This window comes from Gavialis gangeticus, unplaced genomic scaffold, assembly GCF_001723915.1.
Source record: "Gavialis gangeticus isolate Ggan-Ray unplaced genomic scaffold, GavGan_comp1, whole genome shotgun sequence".
NCBI classification, from domain to species: domain Eukaryota; kingdom Metazoa; phylum Chordata; order Crocodylia; family Gavialidae; genus Gavialis; species Gavialis gangeticus.
In genome coordinates, this window is record NW_017729025.1 from 148464618 (window position 1) to 148481285 (window position 16668).

The following is a 16668-nucleotide window of genomic DNA, read 5'->3' on the forward strand; positions in this document are numbered from 1 at the left end:
CAGAAATTTTGGTAGTGAGGGAGAGGTGGCAGTGCAGAGACCCAGTCCTCACACAGGCTGGATTGAGCTCCATGGACTAGCCCTGCATCACTCACCTGGCCCCCATTGCACTCAAACTTTTGGCCCTTGGGCTAAACCACCATCCATATTGATGCCTCTAAAGGGTATGGACATGCATTTTTAGTTTTTAAAGCGGTTTTTAAAAGCTTCAAACCCAGCCACAAGTCTCCACCTACCCTGTGGGAGCCCCAAAGAGTGGATGCAAGCACTCCTCCTACACACCTGCACACACAGCTGGCTGTTTGCTCCCACCATCTTGTATCAGCTGCAGTGCTTCAGTGCCTAAAGGGTGATGCTTTTCCCTGGAATGCTAAGGCACTGACCATGGGCCACCTTGGAGCCCCAGCAGTTGTGAACCATCTAAGAAGAGTTTAGCTGTTGTGTGTCTGTACCTGAAGCAGCAGTTTTGCTATGATCATGTGCAAGCAAGCATAATACAACTGAAATGTAATAGCTGCTTGCCCTCTTTGAAACTGCTCCATATCTATGCCTATTATAAATTTTTTTTTTTCCAACCAAGGTGCCATGGCACTGAGTACTTTCATCTTTTCTGCATACTTTGAGAACTTTTTTCCAGAGTACTATGCAGAGTTAGCACTGTTAGGTGTGCAAACATGAATTGCAAGATAAACCCAGATATTTCAAAAAGGACTTCATAATGTTAAAAACATTCTAACCTCTTGTGGTCTTTCTGGGCTCTTCGCAACAGAAAAATTGGGGTGGTGGGAGAAGTGTGCACACCCCCTCCCCAATCTTCTGTTTTCACTTCTTTTCTAAAAGTTGCCATCTTCCAGGGGTGCTTGAGTCTTAGGGATTCCTCGGGTAAAAAGACTCGTCTAGATCCTTGTTCAGTTTGGATCTGGTGCCATCTAGGTTTCATTAAAAAATCCATCCAAGACTCTTACTGCTCTTGTCAAATTAAATCATTTTGCAATTAGCAATGAATTGAGTTGGCTTAATAAATACAGCTTGAATGAGCTGAGACACAGCTGCTGCTGCTGCTCTCTCTTACTATCCAATACCCCTGGAAGATCTCCATTTGCTGAACTGATGGTAGTTGTCAGTAAAGGAAATTACTCCAGCAGGGGTAAGACCTGTGCAGAATAGACTCTAGGAAATGGGGTGTGAACCTTACATGGATGCAATCCTGAAATGTGCCCTAGGCTAACCCCTTCTTCCCTGCACATAATGGGTTAACTGTTTCTGAGCTCCAGCAATTTATCATAGAACAATGGTAACTAATGTTGCTTTGCCGGTATACTTAATTGTAACAGATCATTAATTGTTTAATGAGCAGAACTCCTGTTTAAAAACGCACTGCTAATTCTTTAGTAGCCAGACCTCTGTGTGCAGATGGCTCTGACTTATAGGTCGGGCAAAATTGCCCTCCTCTTATTTGCACCCTTCCTCCTAAAACCATAGTCCTGCAAGCAGATCCCAGTTCTTGCTAGAGTCGGCAGAGCAGGCCTGGAGTGTAATGATTATAGAAGGGTTGGCAATGTGACTGGGGTGCCTTGCACCATGGAGTCATTCCCAGGAGGAGCTGGGGCTCTCAAAGCCCACTAGATCTGGCAGGTGCAAGATGGGGGTGGAGCTCTAACATAAACAGGGATTAGGTTACAACAGGTCTCTTACTTCACTGTGGTCACAGGGGATGGGGCATGTGTGAAACCAAGCTGAGCTGAAGAGGGAGGGTTGGTGCAGACTACCAATTGGACCTGACCGGAGGCTGTCCAACTGGAACAGAGACAAGTCCTCTTTGTGCTTATAGCTCTAAGTAGGGATCTGGATTTTCTGTGCACTTCTGGAGCTGCAGGGGTTCTGGATGGGCCCCAGCTTGTCACTTCCTTCCCCAGCAGTACTTTTGATTTGCTTTTCCATATGTGAGAATTTATGTCTAGCACCAGACACTTCCTGGATTTGGAGGCCAGGGAGACTGCAGAATGGGTAGCAACGTTCATCTCTGATGTTTGCTAGCAAGCCTGGAGCACCTGCTATGCGCCCTGCCTAAGAGCTCTGGCAGCCTTTGGCTTTCTTCTGCAGTTGCTCAAATACAGGAAACCTGTGCTGCTGCATCCTGGCTGAGTATGGAAGCATCTGATTGGGTATATTGCCTCCCTGAAGCTCAATTGTTTGGCCATCCAGTATATTGGGTGACCCAAGAAGGCAGCTGGCAGATGCATCCCTAGTCCAGCCCTTTCCATAAGACTGACACATTCTCCTATTCTCTTTAGTAAATGACTGGAGGTGCAACTAAATGCAGTGGCTTCCCTGAATCTTGGGTGGACAGTGTGTTCTTGCACCTGGCACTTCTAGTTTAACTAGAGCCCTGCTAGCCTCAGGAAGAAGCCTAAAAGCCAGGGTGGAAGAGATCTGTGGAGCTCTTGGGACCAACTATTGCCTTTCACACTTATTCAGTTTTAGTGTGTGTATAAATATTGTATTGTATTGTATTATATAATACATAGCATTGTAGTATAACTTTTTATTACATGCACAGTGTAAAAATAATGTACTGTGTAATGCAGTATAATGATTGTATGGATTATATTTTATTACGTAGCTATCTATAATATTATGTATCTTAAAGTGTGTGTGCATCTTTTCCTCTTTACCCCCTTTCCTCTATTTTTATCTCCCCTTGTCCTTTAATGTATCTTTCAAATGCACAATACTCATCTTAACTTCCCCTATACTTAGTCATGTTAAGGGTGAGAAGGGAAGGTGCGAAGTAGAGGAGAGGAGGTAGGGTAATGGTAGAAGAGAGGAGTATGGACAGATGCTGCATATACGTTAAGTTGCCTCTTGAGAAAGGGAGCAAAAGCAGAAGGAAGGCAGGAAGGGAACTGGATTGCTTCAAACTTGAGAGAAATCTGAAAAACTATCAGCCCAGCTTGTTTTGTAATCTTAAACTCGCAAATAAAAATTAGAAGTTAGGTGAAATGCTCTACTTGCACAAAGTTAAAAGCCAGGGAAAAGGGGCAGCGGTAGAGCCTGGCTCCTAGCATCAGCCTGCTTTTGGTTCCAAGCTGGGTCATTCCAGCCCACTATTAGGAAAAACACTACCAACAGCTGAGCTAGAGCATGGGGTGGTAGCCCCCCATTTCTAGCTGCTAAGAAAAGGGAGAGTGGTGGGAAGTCTGTCTGAGGGTTACTTTCCTTCATGGCAGCTTGAGGCATCAAGGGATGATGGGCCTCACCACCTGCATCTGCTCTCTGCAGGTGGTAGCAGGGTAAAGCAGCATTTTCTCTGGCTCCCTTTCTTGCTGTTCCAAGTAACTTCTCAGCAACAAGCAAGAACTTCCCTTTTTATTATACTCCCCTTGCACCCTGTATTAACTGCCCCTTCCCTTGGGTCATACCTCTATTACTTGTCTCTACTTTGGATGCTGCAACTGCTGGGAGTGGGGAGGGAATAGACAAATTGTTCTGACTTGTGCTGGTTTTGCTGCTATGCACTGGGTTTTAGGAGAATGACAAGTAAGCTTCTCAAAACTCTGGTCACATTTCACCCTGCTGCAATTTGACACAGCTACACCCAGTCATGGAGGCACAGGAGCTTGCTGGCTGCAGACTCAGGCAGACAGAACTGCATCCACAGGAGGTTGCCTGTACTATCAGGATTTATTTTTTTTTTTAATGATAGCTAAGACTCCACAGAAGCTAAATCAGCTTGCTCTGACTAGAGATGAAAGCATGCATGCTCTTCTAGTGAGCTCCGCTCGAGGCAGTCTCTACTGACGGCGCATTCCTCGGACCAGATGTTTTTGTTTTCTTTTACGCTTTTAAAAAATGTAAATTTATTCTTCAAAAATGGTTTTGGGAGGGAGGCCCACAGTGAGTGACTAGATGAGAAACAAAAGGAGAAGCAGGCTCATTTGGTATGGGATACAATTGTCACCAAGGCACACTCATCTACCCAGTGAACTGGAGCCATCTGCCTTTCCCCCCTTTCCTCCCCACTACTACTACTCCCTCCTCCTCCTCCTCGCCCCCAGCTAGAGAGGAGGAAACCTCCTCTCCCCAGAAGTGACTGGGGATGGAAGGCAGGGGTTGCTGGCACTGATTTGGGAAAGCCTCGTTCTTTTACCTATGATCTTCCTCGTGTTTGTAGCTGATGGAAGGCGCCCTGCTGGAGAGAGGAGAACCATTTTGTTAAGAGACATTACAATTTGAAATAACTTCTGTCTGGAACTGCCTACAACACACTTCTGAGGAGTGACTGTAGCTCCTGTTGACACATCCAAGTTGGCTTTACATTATTTAACTCAAGTGCTGAGACCGCTATAATTGTGGCAGCACAGAGTAGATGGGGACGAGCAATTATATCGGGCGGAGGGCCGCTTGCTGAGTTTTTTGGCAAGCCATCAAGGGCCATATGACAGGCAGCCAGGAACAGATATATATTAATTTTCTACATTTTTAGGAGCCTCGCAAGCCAGATAGAATGGCCTGGCGGGCTGCATTTTGCCCACCCCTGGAGTAGATGCCCAGGTATTTCCCCAGGGGCTTGGGTGTGTGGTTCAGCCTGTGTAGGAAGGGATGTGTTCTTACCAGTAATCCAGCAAGTTTGTTTATCACTAGCTTATGTAGGTCCATCAAAACTTCAGCGAAGGCCTCTGCTTTGCAGTGTAGATATAGCATCAGTGTCTGAGTGGGATCTTTCCCAGCTATTTCTCTGTTTGGCGTAGAAGCCTCGCTACCATTCTGGTCGGTAGTATGCATATGTGTAAAGCCGATTCCTGCCTAGAAGAATGTATGAGCTCCACAGGCAAGGCAAAGGGAGGTATCGCTCTTACAGTTATGTAACTGAAGCTCGGAGCAATTGTGACTTTCCAAGATAGCACAGGAAATTGGTGACCTCACTGAGACCTGAACACAGTTTTTCAGTTAATGCTATGATGCACCAGACTGTCCTTTCTGTTCATTCTTTGTCCCTTTGTGTAGTTGGGGGAGGAGGGAAAGAGCCCCTATCTATGCAAATCTAACCCTTCTGTGATGTGGCTGTATATGCGCAATACTATTTCCTATGTTGACTTACCCCAAAAGGGCCTGAGACTAGGGTAGTTTTGAGCTCACTATGACCATACTGTGCTCCACTTCATAGAGCTTCTGGGGTGGGGGTGGGAGGGAGCAGGATTGCTGCTGTATTATGCCATAACCCTGTATTTGCCCCTGTGTTTCTTCTGGGGCTGATTCTCTCCCTGGTGCAGTTTAACAGTGTGATAACCTAAATACATTTGTGTTGCTCAGTGTATTCATCTGTGTTTTTAATGCTCTTCTTCCCTTCCTTCTCCCTGTTCCTCATACCCTACAGGCTCAGTACTATGGTGAGATTGGTATTGGGACCCCACCCCAGAAGTTTACTGTGGTCTTTGATACAGGATCTTCCAACCTTTGGGTGCCCTCTATCCACTGTCATCTCCTGGACATAGCCTGCTGTAAGTACCTCTTTCCCTATGGAGCTGCCTGGTCGTGTGGCTTCACACGGCCTTTCATTCTCTGTATTGCAACTTCTGGCACCAAGCTTCCCACTAAACCATCACAAGGGATTGCCTAGAAACCTTCCCTCCCCCCCAGCCTGCACAAGGTAATGTCAGTTTTAATCAAGCCTGTCTCGCTGACTTCCTGACCCATGGCAAAGCCAGCTTTAGAAATCAAGTGGCAGGTAACCCTCCTGAACGTGGAAAGTTTGGAAAATCAAAACCTTGTCTGCCAGTCCCCAGGACACCTCTTCCAGTTTAAAAAGCTGCAGCACAGCTGAGCTGGGCACCAGCTCTTGAACAAGATGGGGCATGTCTTTGCTACATTTTGGCACTGTGATTTGCAACGCATCATCCAGAGGCACCCACTGTAGCTTTCATCTAGTGAACTTGGTTACTGATGGCAGCAAAACTACAGCAGCCATTGAGTAATTATCTAGAGACCCACATGGCCTTCTGCAGCCTCCACAGATGCCCTAGCTGTTGCTGTTTCACTGCTTTCAGCCAGAGCTAGTGAGATTCAAGCTAGCCTGAGCTGGTCTGTGTGCTGAGCTCGTCTGCACATTGCAGCATATGTGACCACAGTCCGAGCTTGCCTGTCCTGCATACCTGTAGCCAGGAACTGGAGTCAGAATCCTCTCCTCTCCTTTTCTTCCTACCCTTTCCTTTTAATTTTGTCCTACTCCAAGGTGGGGGAGGGAAGTTGAACACTTTGCATTCTTCAGAATGCAAAGTGTCAGAAGAAGCCTTTTTCCTTTGTCCTTCTCTCTAACAGTATCCCCACTGCATCATTGCAACTCTCATTCTGCCTTTTTATCTGGAAAACAATGCCCTTCTTTCCTTTAAAGAAAGGGGAAAGAGATAACAAACCTGTTTTGATTGGATCTCAGCAGCCCACCCAAAATAGAGGTGTGGAACTGCAGGTGATGGGGAGTGGCATTGAAGAGTAATCACTCCACTAAACTCATGCAAGGGTTTTCATCCCTAGATCCCCACATACACAAGCTTCATAATACCTGACTGAAGTGAGGGAGTTGAGGGGAAATGAGGCATAGAGGTAAAGCAATTTGCCTGAGGTCATCCAACAAATCGGTGGCAGAGCCAAGACAAGAACCCACATCTCCCAAACCTCAGTCCAGGTGCTGTTAACTTGGAAGGCCTTTGCACCTCTCCTCTGTTCTTGTTTCTCTTTGTTATCACACCCCTGACCACAGTCATTCATTTTTCGCAGTGTTCTTGATAGGGTTAACAAGCCATTCCACATGTTGCATTGCCTCTTCCCAAATCAGAGACCTATTGTTCAACATGAGCACAAAAAAAACCGAGCAAGGCGTCATCTTGTCAGCTCTATTAAAAACATTTTGTTATTGTGAGGAGTATGTGCAACCATGTTTATGGATCTATAATGAATAATAACCATGTTATTAGACATTTTTTGTAGCTGACTAGCTCATGAATTGCAAGCTTTTTTGCCAGATGATGCTATGATATAATAAATCACCAAAGAAGATGGTGTCAAATCCAGCCACAGGAAAATGCCTTTTTAAAAGCCACTAGATGTGCTACTTAAGCAGAACAGGGAAATATGTGGAGCCAACAAATACGCAAACGTGAAAGGTGACCTAGAGTAGGTCTTCTGACGAGGGAAGGGAAATGAGACCTGAGACTTACTACTTTTGCAGTGCACAGAGATGGCCGGGTACTTAGTTCATTGTGGGGGTTTTTTGGAAGGACAAGGAGATTCCACGATTAGAAATTTGAGTCTGCATAGACTGGATGCTCCGACATCTAGAGAGCAAGGGCAATATTAAGTGAGAGCTGAGCAATAGAGGAAGGAATATGGGCCAGGAGCTCAAATCTCTGTGGTTCTGGTTTTCCATTTGTCTGGGAGTTCATTTTACATCTGTGCGGAGTGAGTGAAAAATGCTACCAAACCACAGCTCAGCCTACATACATAGAAGTGGCTGGACTTGAGGTGCAAGGGAAGGAGGTATGACTATCCTCTGTGGGCTTTTTAGCTTCCTTCTCTTTGGACAGGGCCCATTTAACTCCCCGAGTAGTAAGCATTCTGAGTAACGACATACTTGCAAAAGACTTGGTGCCTCTGCCCATTTTAATTAAGAAACAGTCTGTGTCCCTAAAGCCCTCCAGCAAAACCAAGAAGAATTCAAATCCCTGATCTTTCTAAAGTATAAAACAGAAACATGAGAGCGAACTCCTCTCACTTCTTACATTAAAGTCTCTCAGGGCATCTTCATAAAGAATCAAAAGAAAGGCTTGCAAACTGTTTTAAGAAAAAAAAATATTTTGGGTAATGTGTTAAGTGTTGTAATTGAATAAAAATATTGAAACTTTGTTCACATCTGAGTAGAGTTAAAGGCTCCCATGTACTTCACAATATATGTACTTCTTTTGAGGAACTTAGGATGACTTGAGCATCACCCTCTTGGTTTCTAATGTCCCCTGACACACCTGCCATGGCTAGTGCTACATCTTAATATGTAGCAGCCAAATCCTATTAAATGGACAAATTGGATCTTGTTATTTAATTCCCCATCTGGTAGACACATGTGCTTAAAGCAGTCCTGATTTAAGACATCCTGGGGAGTGGGGGCCTGTTAAGCTTAGCTGTACAACACCCTGAAGTGTCTTACAAATTAAAAATGTTGCTTGAAATGTAGGAAAAGCTGGGTGTGTGGGGGAAGGGACAAGTGAGGAACTTTCTGCAACATTTCCCCCTTCCCTTTTTTGACCCACTCCATTAACTAGTTTGTGTCTCTTCGCTGCTTGGAATGGACACAAAGCTGTGTGCAATCTCAGCAGTATTGACTTTGCCTGCTTACATTGTATCCTTGATTGCAGTGTTGCATCACAAGTACGATGCCTCCAAATCCTCCACCTACGTGAAGAATGGCACGGCTTTCGCCATCCATTATGGCACTGGGAGCCTGTCTGGATACCTCAGCCAGGATTTTGTGACGGTTAGTAATGACCACAGTCCACTTCTGCAAGCCATTTAAGGTCACCTTTGTCAGCAAAGCACATAGGAGCCTTTGACTTTCCATTAGGCTAGGGGCAGAGGTAGGAGTAGATCCTGTGTCCCTTGAGTCACATTCCAGTGCTACAGACACTTGGCAACACTGCCTCCCTTTGCACCCTAAAGGTACATACTTCTGTGCATTGTTGAAGCCAGATCTTGCTTGGTGCTCTCAGCTCAGCTCCCTCGGGGACACCTCTCTACATTATATTTGGTACCTTTTGGCCAACTAAGCACTACATGGGAAGGGAGGTTGGACTATCCTGACAGCACAAGAGGTCCTCCCATCATTCAAAGCCTGAAACACATCTTTCAGAAATTGGGAGTATGTGAACTGCCCTTGACCTGGAACCAGTCTGAGGGGGGGGGAACTGGATTTTTCAGAGTTAAGAGGGTAGATGCCCAGTAAATTGGGTTCCTTGGAAACATCTTGGGCTGGACACCCAGGAAATGAGATACTCAACAATCATTTGTTACATTTGAAAATGTGCTTTTAAAAGCTGGAGACACACATAGGTGATTAGAACCCAAGCCCTGTTGAAGATCAGTGGGGCATGTTCTCCTGAACTATTTGATCTCCAGTGCTGGGTTGGTGTTCCTAGATAGGCCCCCCTCTCAGCATATTTTTGATAGACATGTGGGTATGTGCTACCTGTCCCAGTGGAAAAGTGTTAGCCAGCACTCTCTCCAGCTCTGTGGAGCAGAAAAACTGCTTCAACCATACTTCCAGTCTGCTGGGAATAGATTTCGCCAAAGTTTGTGCATGAAAACCTGACTTGCAGTACAAGCATCCCCCCGGCATACGCTAGCACCTTTTAAGCGGCTGGTGACTGTTGGACTGACTCAAAGTGGATCTCGGGCTGCACCACATCTGACCACACCCCCCAGTGCAGTGCCGCAACATGTGCCCCATGACTGCTCATGTCACCATATCAGGACATGTGGTGTTTCCTGCTAAAGATCTGTCTCCAGTGTTTTTGAGAGCAACTGTACCACCGCATTTCTGACCTTCATGAGTATGAGCGGGAGCAGGGAGGTGGGGCTTGCTGCTTCCCACAGCCACCTTTAGGTTCCTGGCACTACATCAAAGAGCTCGAGAAGGTGGTCTATGCCAGTGATTCTCAGCCAGGGTGACCCAGCACTCCAGGGTGCTGTGAGATCCTTTTAAGGGTGTCGCTCAATATAAGCACTGTTAGGGGTACAAACACCTACACAGTATTCACAGGATTAAATCCAAAGATTGGAAGTAGGAATCCCTAGTGTCAAAAACATTGTGACCTGTTGTGGTTGTTCCAAGTTCTTTGTAACAGAAGAATAGCTCTAGTATTCAAAAAATGAGTAAAAATTAAGAGCTGTCACTTTCTACGGGGGGAAGGCCCTTGAATCTAATGTGGGGTCTAGACCCTAGTTGTTCAATTGGGATCTGGTGGCATTTAGTTTAAAAAAAAAAAAAAAAAAAAGCCCTCCAAGGCATTTACTGCTTTCGTTGAATTAAGTCATTTTGCAATTAGCAATGAATTCTGTTGGGTTAATAAATATGATCTGAGCGAGCAGACAGCTGCTTCCATCCCTTGCCATCAGTTGCTGCTAATGGCATCAGTTGCCAGCAGGGAGAGAGCAGCGATGTGTGTTGGGTTTAGATGAGGAGTGAAGGGAGGTGGTTTAGAAGGGGGCTTCTTTGGCAACAGAGTGGGAGCGGTGATCCAAAGCAGCTAGCTTTTTATTGAGCTGCAATTGTGCTGGCAGGTTTTGGTGCTTTCCGGTTTAATGGAGGGAGTGAAGTGAGTCGAAGTTTGTTTGTTTGTTTGTTTGTTTGTTTGTTTGTTTGTTTGTTTGTTTGTTTGTTTGTTTGTTTGTTTGTTTGTTTGTTTGTTTGTAAGTTATCATTGTAATGCCGCCGCCTTAATTTAGCTGTCTGCTTTCCAGTGACTCTGAGGAAGGATTCGGCACCTGAGCCACATCACAGCCAACACAGTTTTACCACACTTGGCTTCCACAGGGGCAGATGTGACAATACCTTTGGGCCTAATACTTCAAGAAGCTGAGTTCACAGCCCAAAGAAACTTTGAGTTCTCAGCACCTTATGGGTTCTAAGATCAAAGGCCCCACACCCAAGTAGCCTGATTTGTGTGCCTTGTGCACCCCAAACTCCCAGTGAAGCCTTGACTTAAAATACAGGCTTGGGTTAACTGAGGCCCTTGCTGGGGTGGAGACTGGCATAGCCACATCAAAGTCAGCAGGATTGTGCTCTGAGGGTATCTGGCAAGGAAACATAAATAGTAGCTGAGCAGGAATGGGAGCCTGTGTTCTTCCCTGCCCTGGTTTCACTCAACCCCTGCCCTCACCGTGAATTCTGGTGCTCCTGAATCTTGTATGTGCCACCCAGGAGATGTCTCAGAGCACCAGGCATCCATGGTGGAGATGAGTTTGGCTCACCAAACAGTGGATGTGCCCATACTAGGAGAATCTCTGCTCCCCTGAGTCCTCTCAAGGCAGAAATCTGCCAAGGTTGCACTGACTTAGTAGAAATTTGAGGATGGGTCTGCTTCTTGGCTGCAGTAGAGAAGGTGAAGGGATCTGGGAGCTGGGCAACTTGCCCTGGAGAGTGAAGTCCTTCCTTAGCCACACAGCAGGTATAGTAAGCTGGGTATGTGTCCCTCCAGCAGTCAGCCTCCTCCTGGTTGTCTCTGGATGGGAGAACTTAGGGCCAAATCCCTAACTGGAGTAAATGGCCATTGCTCAAGTGGAGTTGATGAAACTACTCAAACTTAATATTAGTGGAGGAACCAGTCTATAGTCTCCTGGCCCTTTTCTGTTCTTGGTCTTTCTGCTGACACTGCTAACAAGGGTGCCAATTTGTGCTGCATGATGCAGACACCTGTCTGTAAGGAGCTGGAGTGAGGCCACCGAGCAGCCAACAACTGGTAATGATTTTTCAGTCGCTTTGTACCTGGGCAGGTGCCAAGTGAGTAACTTGGAGGCAGAAGGTTTTGTAATTCATTGCTGGTGATCTGTTAACAATGCTTTCAGTTTTGGAGCTTGCAACCCTTCCTCCATCTGGTGAACCTGACACAGGGGAGGTGGTGTGAGACTGCTCAGAGGCAGTTACTCATGGGCATAACTGTTCAGTCAGGGATGTAACTAGGTAATTTTCTGGAATGCAGCTTTCAGAACTGAAAGAGAAAATTGTCTGGTGCCTCCAAACATGTTCCAGGTGATGTTCCAGCTGGTTCAGGCCAATAGGGGATTTAGCTCTTCAAATATTTAATTTCTGATAAAAAGAAATGAAGGGTCAGGTTGGTGTAGTAATCACTTCTGCAGATTGCACTGTATAACTGACTACTGAAGCATGTGACACAGGATGTATGTCTTGGGCCTTCTGCCCCACATCCTGTTCGTGGCTTTTAGTGCTTCATTTTAGATGACACTTGGTATTACTGTTCTTGTTGTACAGTTCATGTAAAAACTCCCTGTGCCACTACCATGCACTTCTTCACATGTGCACAACCACCCTTGCCCAAACAAGGGGGACCTAGTTAGCGGGGTTATTTTCTCACGTCAACTAAGGGAACTGAGCTCTTCGTTCTAGGGTGGGACTTCTCGCTGTGATGCTGCTGTTTGGAGACTGACTCATCCTGGGTGGACTGCTGAGGAACAACTGGGATGCTGAAAGCATCCCAGTCTCATTAGTAAAAGCACCTGTGATTTGCTTTTAAGACTTTAGGAACTGCTAAAAAGAACCCCAAAGCCATCTCCCCATTGGGTGAAAGCTGGCAGGGGTGCTCCCCTAGTTTGTGAGTTGGATACGAACACCATAGGAAAGCAAAAGATTTCAGCTTTCCTATTACAAATGTGTGCCAGCCGTGGTGCCTGGCACAAAATATCTGACCTTAAATTCACATCTGTCTGACTGGCAGTTTGCCATTCCTGTTACCCCAATGTAGTACTTCCATTCCAGCTTTTTTTGTAGCTACTTAGCTGAAGGGAAGCATCTTCTCAGCTGGGAATATTTGCTGTCTCTGGTCTCCAAAGGCTTTAAGTGGGTCCATAAGGACAAATGAGAAAGGTACCTTGCCCTCATGGCCTTGCAGCAGAAAGTGGACAAACATGCCACAGAGGCCAACAGTTGAGAAGGGAAGTTGCAGTGATGAGAAGTTGTAGACAAAGGGATGAGGGATTGGGAGTCTTGAAGGAGGAGAGGCTACTTGAGATGTAGGAGCAGCATGAGGTAAGCACTGAAGTTTGAGAGACAATAGAGTAAAAAGGTGTGATTGTAGGTGTGAACAAGACTGGAGGGCCTTGTGGCTAGAGATCAGGAGCTTGAATGAAATGCAGTAAATAACAAGAAGCCAGAGGAAGCCGGGAAGGGAGCAGTGAGGTGGTAAAGGCAAATAGGTAGTAACAAGGAGAATAAGAACAGGGCGGGCTGGCCTACTACAGGCTATAGGACTTGGGAACCAGCTGGTTAGTGGCAGGGTGGAGAGAGCAAGGACTGGGAGACAGCAAGGAGGGGTGAATTCTAGCCATGTAGCTGGACATGCAAAGAGCAGAGACGGAGAGGGGAATGAAGGTGGGAGGCTCTCCACTGGAGCAGGGATTGGGAAGGGGGCAGTGGGCTTCTCAAGCAGTGTCATAGAGGTGCTGGGTAACAATGAGCTGGGAAGTCTCATCCTGCACATGGAGGAGATGGAACAAGGGGTGCTACAGCAGAACATCTGACCCAAGAAAGGTAATGTGAGCATTTCTGGCTCGAGTTGCAAGGAACCAGTTATTTTTGCTCACTCTAGGCAGGAGGCACATCCTCAATGGCCTGTACTTGCATCATGGTCTCCTAGCTTGGGACTCCTCCATGGCTGCTGTCCTAATTATAGATATTATACCCCTGATGCAACCAGAAACAGGGGTGGGGATGAGGACTGACTTATTGACTTATGGTCTCCTTCTGTTTCTAGGAAAGCAGCTTCTCCTATCCCTGTCCAGAGACGCTCTTTTCAGCTGTGTATTTTTATCTTCCTTCTCTCAGCTTGGTGGTTTAAAAGTCAAGGACCAGATCTTTGGTGAAGCAGTCAAGCAGCCTGGCATAACGTTCATCGCTGCCAAGTTTGATGGCATCCTGGGCATGGCATTCCCAAAGATCTCAGTGCAAAAAGTCACACCCTTCTTTGACAATGTCATGAGCCAGCAGCTGATAGAGAAGAACATCTTTTCCTTCTACTTGAACAGGTGACTGGGGTTTGGGTAGTACAGAGTTTGCCTGCGAGGGCAAGAGGTTCTAGTTCTCTTCATGTACTGGAGGCCTCCTTTTTTTTATTGCCTCCCTCCAGCCGAATCCTAGCTTGATTCTAACTCTGAGCCACGTCCCCAGCAAGTGTAATTGGGTGCAGCTGTATGCAAGCTGGTGTTGCTGTGCGATTTGGCCCCCAAATCCTATTTCTGTCATATGGTCTGTCTCTGAACTTTACACTCTTTTTGAAGGAGGTGTGGGGAGGTTGCTTCCACTCTAGAGTCTCTCCCTAACTGTTTTTATCAGCAGGCTGATATTTAAGTTCTCTGGTCCTTGTCCCATCTGATATAAGCTGGTATGACTCCATCACTGGAGCTGTGCTACCTTACACCAGTTTATCACCTGGCCCTTTATTACATCTCTGCAGTGTTCCTGACATGGTACAAATTAATGCAAACCCTGCCAGGGGAGCTTTGAAGCAAATGGCCTGATTGTCACTGGACAGGAAAATTCTCCTCTCCCACTGGCTCACCCTGTATTCCTCTACTGCTTTGCCCTTCAATCAGAATGGAGGCTCTTTGTGTCCTTTATAGGTGTCAGTGACTACACAGAGCAATGAAGTATTGGGCTCTGGCTGGATAAGCCCAACCCAGTATTTGAAAATAGAGGGAACTGGTGGATTCCTCTTGGGTTTGTCCACACTGGCAATACACATGCAGTACTTGATGGATCTTGGTTCTAGGCCTTTCAAAAGGCTTGATCTTCCACTGCCTTATTTTGGCTTGTGGAATTCCACTGTTCTCAGACCAGCATGAGGAGACAGAGAATGGGGTTTTGATTTTGAAGAGGGGGTTGTGTGCTGGGCTATGAGCTGCTTGGTGGATAATGGTTGTGTGTAGGTTCCAAGTAGGCAAAGGGGCATGGAGAAGAGGGGGACAATGGCATAAGGAGGTGCTGATACTCTGAGCAAGTCTTCTGACTTGAGAGATTCAAATTCCTCTGGCTGAAAAGCATCCTATCTTTTTTTTTAATTCTTGCAGCTAAAAAGCCAGCTCACCTCCCCCAAGCCCTCTGTCACCATACTGCCTCACATCTGCTCAGTAGCCTTCTTGTCTTACAGTAACCTTGAATTCAGTTCTGTGGGCTGGTGGCTGTAACAGTGTCAGGCACTGATAACATCATAGTTAGCTGCATCTGTTCTCCTTCCTCTTTTTCCCCCTCACCCCAACCACCTAGAAATAGTCCCTCATTATTAGTGAAATGGAGGGTTTTAGCTCCGTGCTCTGTACAAGTGCTCGTCCTGCTCCTGCTACCGCACCCTATCTTCCTAACTTCCCCCTCACTCCAGTCACCCAGACAAAGAAGAAAACACCTGCAGCTACTGGTAAAACAAGTTAGTTAGCATTTGGGCTGTCACTGATCAGTGAGCTATCTTCCATTTGCCTTCTCCTGGCATGTAAGGAGTTTATTTGGATCTCAGCATTAAAGGTATGTAGCTGAGGCTAGATGAAATTGTGACAGAATACCTTGGCCCTTGGGCAGCCTCTAAAGTCTCCTTTAGAAATCCACACACCTTCTTCCCTAAGCCTTAACCTCTGGTGGACCTTTCATATTGGCATCCTGCTCTTTCATTACTATCCCCTGCACCCATCTGAAGTGCTCCCTGGCAGTTGTGGGGGAGGTGGTCAGAGGAGGTGTGTTCCCACCTCCACCCTTGAACTGAATAGACCTTCTGTCTTCTTTTTCAGGGACCCAACAGCTCAGCCTGGAGGGGAGCTGCTGCTGGGGGGCACTGACCCCAAGTATTACAGTGGTGACTTCAACTGGGTGAATGTCACTCGTTCAGCATACTGGCAAATCCACATGAACCAGTGAGTCCCTCCAGTTCTTGATTACTTACACAGACACACACACCCCCTAAGGCTGGAGCCTGTCCCAGAGGCTCACAACCCAGAGCAGAACTAGACTAGCCAAGAGAGGAAATGTGTCTAATCTCTAGCCCAGCCTTTGGCCTTCTACAACAGACTGTACTGTTATCTTAGTTTCAAGTAGGCGAAGTCCCACCAAATTGTGGGTCCTAACAGCCTCACTTGCCTCCCAAGTAGTTTGCCGTATGGATGGCTGATGCCCCTAGTGGGGATGAAGCATCAGAACTGCCTGCATGTGTGCAGGGACAGAACAAGGCCCAAAAAATTCAGTACTTGACTGACGGGCCCTCTTAGCATGGACGCACACTAGTAATCACTCGGCATTGTTCAGGGGAGAGCCAGAGAGAATGAACATGATTGAGTGGGCTGAGCTGTGAGCCAGGAAGCCCGGAGTCCTATTCTAAACTCTGCCATGTGGTGAGGATTTAATAGCAGCCTGTAATTACAGAGTGCCTTTTATCCAAGGATCTCCAGTACCTCCCTTCCTTGCTCCTCCCTGGGACACAGTTTAAGTGTAATTATCCCCAGGTTCTTTAATGTTTGCAAAGTGACTTGGAACCCTTGGCTAAGATTTTTCACATGAGCACAAAGGACTGGGGTATTTAATGTGAGCCTAGACCCAGCCAGCCCCCCATCATCTACCTAATGTACTTAGGTAGGTGATTGCTCTCCTCCCAAGATGGAAATGTTATTTAGTCCTTTAACCCTTTGCATCTCACGGTAATGCACATTATAACAAAATAATGTGTATTATTCCCCTGTAAACATGGAAATAAAATGCCTGCAGGGAAAATGCCAAAGAATGTGAGGCTTAATGCCTCACCATCCAGGGCTCCTGGCTCCCACTCGCTGAGATGACAGGCTCCAGCCTTCCATGCTTGCCCTAGGCTCTTTACCTGGAGAGCATGTAAAACAGCAAGAGTACAAAGCAAAAAG

General features: G+C 46.4%; 1 protein-coding gene across 1 annotated transcript in view; it reads left to right on the forward strand.

Moving 5' to 3' along the window:
* The window catches only part of CTSD (cathepsin D), a 39953-nt gene that overhangs the window by 16948 nt on the left and 6337 nt on the right, over nt 1-16668 (forward strand). Inside the window, exons 3-6 of the mRNA XM_019519747.1 lie at nt 5378-5501; nt 8406-8524; nt 13604-13803; nt 15553-15675. Of these exons, the coding sequence (XP_019375292.1) occupies nt 5378-5501; nt 8406-8524; nt 13604-13803; nt 15553-15675 (566 nt within the window). The remainder of the gene's footprint in view (nt 1-5377; nt 5502-8405; nt 8525-13603; nt 13804-15552; nt 15676-16668) is intronic.